The 6,559-nt window shown below is 31.2% G+C and overlaps 1 protein-coding gene across 1 annotated transcript; it reads left to right on the forward strand.

The window, feature by feature from the left end:
• The first annotated feature begins 3,540 nt into the window (after positions 1-3,540).
• LOC104085077 (putative F-box protein At3g21120) lies at positions 3,541-4,281 on the forward strand. The gene has a single exon (XM_009589031.1). It carries the CDS (start codon positions 3,541-3,543, stop codon positions 4,279-4,281), a length of 741 nt encoding a protein of 246 aa, XP_009587326.1.
• Positions 4,282-6,559: the final 2,278 nt, after the last annotated feature.

Consider the following 6,559-nt stretch of genomic DNA (forward strand, 5'->3'; position numbering starts at 1 on the left):
TCTGTTGCGGCGTGCAATCCGCTCCTCCAATATATTCATTTTAATCAAGTCTGTTGTGGCGTGCAACCCGATCCCCCAATATGGACTTTTAATAAGTGTGTTGCGGCATGCAACCCGATTCCCCAATATGGACTTTTAATAAGTCTGTTGCGGTGTGCAACCCGATCCCCCAATATGGACATTTAATAAGTCTGTTGCGGCGTGCAACCCGCTCCTCCAATATATTCATTTACCAATTCTTATAAAAGAAATTGCCCCAATAAATGCAACATTAATATGAAATTATAAGACAATAAGCATACAATAATTATGATTTAATTATGAAATAAACAATGACAAATAGCAATTTATTATAAAAATCAAGGAGAACATACGCGATTTAATATTTAATATGCTAAATGTCAAGTTGTAGTTAAGACACATAAATCAAATAAACATGTAACAATTATTGCAAGAATTCAAGAATTAATATTTGACGAATAATAGCAGAGAAACAATTATTATAACAATTAATTTATGTCTTAAAATAATTTAAGATGTTTAAATAATTAAGCAACCAATTAAATTGACAAAGTATAGGCACTCGTCACCTTGTCTATACATCGTTGCACATGAAATTCACATATCAAATAATTCAGGGGTTCTATTCCCTCAAGTCAAGGTTAACCACGACACTTACCTCGCTTTGCAAATTCCAATCAATTACTCGACCACAACTTTTTCTTTTGAATTTGTCTCCAAAAGCGTCAAATCTATTCACAAACAATTCGATATACTCAATACGAATCATAGGAATTAATTCCATATGAATTTACTAATTTTCCAGATAAAAATTTGAAATTCATTTTAATATTCGATAGTGGGACCCACATCTCAAATCTCGGAAAAACTCGCGAAATACAAACACCCGTTCCGATACGAGTTCAACCATACAAAAATTATCCAATTTCGATGTCAAATGGACCTTCAAATTTAAATGATGAATATAGGCATGGATTCATGAAATATAATCACTTTTGGTTATAGAACACTTACCCAATTTAAAGTCGTAAAAATTACCTTTGAAATCGTCCAAATCCGAGACTTAAAACTCAAAAATGAGTAAAAATGGTGACTTTCGAATTTATGGGTTATGTACAGTGATTCCTTAATCGCGATCGCGTGAATAGCCTCGCGATCGCGAAGCTCTAATTTGCTGCCCTGGAAATTTACTCTACGCGAACACATAAAACACCGCGTGAACGCGATGCTCTGACTCTCAGACTTACGCGATCGCGAACGATCTCACACGTTCGCGATGAGTAAAGCGCGTGGCTCAGCTTTAGCCTCCTTAACACTACGCGAATACGACCTTGGCCACGCGTTCGCGAAGCACCACTTCGCACCCCTACGCGATCGCGTCCTCAAATTCGCGAACGCGAAGAACAACTTTAACTGGTCTATCATATTGCCTTACACGATCGCGAGATCTCCCCCGCAAACGTGATGAAGAAAAATTCTGCAATAAAACACCAGAAAATCTGCTATCTTCCTTAAGTCCAAAATGGCCCGTTGAGCATCCGAAACTCACCCAAGCCCTCGAGGCTCCAAACTAAACATGCATACAAGTCCTAAAATGTCATACGAACTTGCTCGAAATGATCAAATCGCCAAAATAACACCTAGAACTACGAATTAAACCCCAAATCGAATGAAATTTTTATGAAAACTTTAAAACTTATATTTTCACAATCGGACGTCTGAATCACATCAAATCAACTCCGTTTCTCACCAAATTCGGCAGACAAGTTATAAATATTATAGTGGACCTATACCGGGCTCCAAAACAAAAATACAGACCCGGTGTCAATAAATCCAACATAAGTAAATTCTTAAAAATTATTAAGCTTTTAAACTTTTAATATTTTTTTTATCAAAATTCCATATCTCGGGCTAGGGACCTCGGAATTCGATTCCGAACATACACCCAAGTCCCAAATCATGATACAGACCTACTGGAACTGTCAAAATACTAATCCGAGTCCGTTTGCTCAAAATATTCACCAAAGTCAATTCAGTTGAGTTTTAAAGTTCTATTTCACATATTAATCCATTTTTCACATAAAAACTTTCCGAAAAATTGTACGGACTGTGCACATAAGTCGAGGAATGATAAAATAGTGATTTTCAAGGTCTTAGAACACAAAATTAATTATCAAATTTAAAGATGACTTTTTGGGTCATCACAAGTTATTTCGTTCAAGGTCTAACACATTCCTTTTCTTCTTTATGGTTCCAAATTTTCTATTGTCTTTTGAATAGGCTTTATTATTTTGTAAATTATATGTGTGTAATTTTGATTTTTATACAATTATAAAGTGCAGGTGAAAGAAAGTTATATGTTGAAAAATAAATGGATGATTCCATTATACAAAACTGGCGAGTCATATACAATAAAATTATCCCTCAATTTTAATCTCCATTGGAGATAAATTATCAATGTTAATAAGATATTTCAACATTAAATAACTATTGATAATTATTGAATAGTAATTCTATCATATAATATAGACATATGTTTTTCAAGTATTCATGATTTTTTAGTAAAATTCTATAATATGCTAGTATTCAATAAGATATGAGAGGAACTATGTAGGGTACAATTTCTTCCTTTATTGCATTAACTAAATAAAATAAGTATTTATGATTTTCTGGAACTTAATTTGTTTCTTAAAATATTATTGTATAACTCAATATATTTTTCAATAATATTAAAATTTATATTCATTTCCTTGAGATAAACGTGCAACACGCACTTAAAAATTATATTATTATTATTTCTGTATCTATCTATACTATTATAAAAGCGTAAAACTCTAATAAAATATTAAACAACTTTTTTATTCTTTAAAAATAAAGTTTACATTAAATATTCTTATACATTATATTCGTAGTATCTTGAAGATTTAAAAAATAATAAGTTTTTAGGACTCAATGAACAAGAAACCCTGGATCCCTACTTTCTTGATTCTTTTATCTTTAACTTTTCTTTTGATATTTATTTTATAATTAAAATATATTCTAATAATATTTATTTTTGTGATGTTTAAAAAATTATATTTATTGGTATGTGGAGAGCAGTTAGCTTGGAGATATTGTCGGCACAGAAAACAACATGAAAAAAAATTGATCTATTTCCCATATATTTCTAATAGTTTAAGGATAATTTTGGACCTTTTTCGTAATATTTATATTTGCAATATTACTTAATTTTAACCTGTAATAGAAAATGAATTATAACTAATTTTATCAGATTATCAATTAATTAATATCGGGTAAAAGAATAAAAGTTAGAACTCATCAAATCCTAATCGCACTAGGGAAGAGGTGAAATAAATAACCAAAAAAACAAAACAAAAAAAAACTTAAGAATCCTTTAACCACAAGAAACGCGGAGTCAAATAGTTTGTTTTCTACGCATATATATTCAGCCCTAACCCTAACGAATATTATTCTACATCAAAAGCAGCAGCTCAAATCCAAAATCGTATAGCCATCACAATGTCTAATAACTTTCCCAATGATATCACCATTGATATACTGCTAATGCTTCCTGAGAAATCGCTTTTACGGTTCAAAAGCGTTTGCAAAACATGGCGTTCTCTAATTGAAGATTTTCAATTCGCCAAGCTACATTATTACTTGAATAAAATCTTACAAGCCCTCGAGAACGATCGACGCTTCTCTTTAGACACCCCACTTATTGAACCTCCTTCACAAATCAGTATTTCATTGAGCAAAAGATTTTTAAATTCTTGCACCAGCGGTTTATTTCTTCTAGCTTTTCCATTATCTGACAAAGTTATTTTTTGGAATCCAGACCTCAGTGAATCCACAACAATCCGTCTTCCGTTCCCTACTACATCTCTTATTACTCTAGGAGAATGCTTGTATTTGGCTAAGTACAATATGATGGTCGAATTGGAAGTTCAGAAAAAGAATGGAACCAGCAATTCTTGGACTAAAATGTTGGCAATTACGGAATCTGAATTTGGGCCTGTGTTCCTTAAGAAAGGTGGTAAGAAGAATGGTGGTGGAGATATGTTGTATTTTAGAAGGGATAAAAATGAATATGTGGTTTATGATTCAAAAACTCAAAAGTTCAATGAAGTTAAAGTTGCTGGATTTGAAGCAAGACGAAAGCTGAAATTGGAATTCAAAATTACTGGGCCTGAGGCATTGCTGTTCATCGATCGAACATATGTGAAGACTTTAATATCTCCTGATGCTCTACAGAATTAAATTTTATCAGTTGCAAATTTATTTTTCTAGTGTTTATAATTTTGATGTATTAGCTATTCTCTTGTGACGTCTTGTCCCATTAGAGAAAAAAGGGGCAGGAATTTGAAGCTCTATGCATGTGCAAATTTTCCTGTTTTGCATGGCCTGGAGTAAAACATAAATATTATAAGAGACAATTTTTAAAACCTATTGTTGTTTTTTATTTATTGATGTTTATTCTTCACCTTCATATTTTTCTTCTTTCATAAGCTTAAAAGATCAATATCTTTTTTCAATATGTTATGCCTAACTTCAGTAGGAGGATAATATATCGTTTCATGCATTTGATCTTTAAGTGGATGCATCTGCGTTGTGTTTAGATTTATCTAATATTTGTCTCTATTGGGAGACTAATTCAAAGTTGGAGTAGAAAAATCAAATCAAAAATGTTTTGATTTGATATTTTATAACTTCTTTAATTCATGTATGTCTATATGATTTGAAGTCAAATTCATGTAGGCATAAATTTTCCAGTTTCTAATTAAGTGCAATATATAGTGTTACATAGGTTTCCTACTATTATAAATAAGGTTGCTAGCTATTTTCTGTGTGAAACATTATGTAGAATTGTGGAGAGAGATTATTCAAAAATTTATTGAGTAGAATATATTCCTTCAGTCTCGCCTTTATTTTCACTAAGTGAATAAATGATCTATTGAATGCTGAACAATAGCAGTGCAATTTTTTCTTAGGGCTAAACAGGGCAATATGCTTGCAAAGTGATAATTTAAATTCAATAGGTATATTTTTCAATTTCCCATGTCCGGCATTCGCATAGAGCCCCAGCAATGGTCTACTTCTTCACTAAGGGTCCAATGGCCCCATGGCCATTCCGTTAATTTTCCTTCTTTTTTAGGCAATATGTACTAGGGATTTTCTTCTTCCTATAACAATATTTGAAATTTATTTATTAAAATTGTCCTAATTTTATATATTACCCGCCCTAAATAAGTATTACTTACAAATTATATACAATCAATTATTAGTGCCTTAAATTAGGGGATTTATAGCCTGTTTGACCAAGCTTCTCAAGAGGCCAAAAATACTTTTTTTTTCTTTTTCTCAAAGCACTTTTTTTCCTAACTTGAGGTGTTTGGCCAAGCTTTTTTTAGGGGAAAAAGTGCTTTTGGGAAGAAGCAGAAGCAGTTTCGGAGAAGCAAAAAAAATAGCTTCTTCCCAAAAGCAGAAGCAGAATCAGTTTTGACTTTTCTTCTTACCAAAAATACCCTTAACAAAATATAGTATATATCAAAATGACCGTTAAACCTAATACTTAGGATATTAATGTATAAATATTTTTTATTATTTTTAGGATAACTTTCTAATATATAGTGCCTTTAGGGTGTGAATGCTTTTATATTTATTAAATAATTTTTAATATATTTAACTTATATTAAAAGAATTAAGTACTTTTAAATTTTATTTTCATATTTTACTTAAATAAAATAAAAATATTTAATTATTGCCTGTAGTAATAATTTTTTAAGATTATTTATTTACTTATAATGTTAAATATTAAGCAAATCTATTCATGTCCTTATTCGTAATTTGATACTTAAAAGCACTTTCTGAAAAGGTTGACCAAACACAAATTATTGCTCAAAAGTGCTTTTCAAATTGATTAGCCAAATACAAACTGCTTCTCTACAAAAGGTATTTTTTTCAAAAGCACTTTTGAAAAAAGCACATTTCAAAATAAGCTGATTTCTCCAGTTTGGCCAAACAGGCTATTAGTTACATCTTTTTCCTATTTTCTCTCCACTCTTCTTTTAGTAAGACTCCTTCCAGTTGTGTATTACATATTTTAAGCCATAACAAACGGAACTTCAGTTACAAAAAAGAAAAAGATACGCTACAATATGACAACATCTTTGAACACAATTGTCGCAAAACTTTATCCCTGTTTCCATCTCTAAGATTGCTCTACTTATTGAACAATTTTTTAACAACATTGTCAAACTACAACACCAATCGCAATTGAATCAAAAAGCATAACTGAGCAGATTCGAAGTTTTAGCAAATTTCAAATTAAATTCAATCGTCTCCAAACTTCGGATTCAACTTTGTATTAATATTTACCACAAGAATCTATACTACCCAGTTAATTTCTCACACAAATTCAAATCTCACACAACACTCAGTTTCTCTGAAGTGCGACGATGACACTTTTAATGTGAAACTCGAAATTCCTCCACTCAAATCATGCAGTTCCCATCAATATTCAATTTTTTCAGTTCAA

This window comes from Nicotiana tomentosiformis, chromosome 9 (genome assembly GCF_000390325.3).
Source record: "Nicotiana tomentosiformis chromosome 9, ASM39032v3, whole genome shotgun sequence".
NCBI classification, from domain to species: domain Eukaryota; kingdom Viridiplantae; phylum Streptophyta; class Magnoliopsida; order Solanales; family Solanaceae; genus Nicotiana; species Nicotiana tomentosiformis.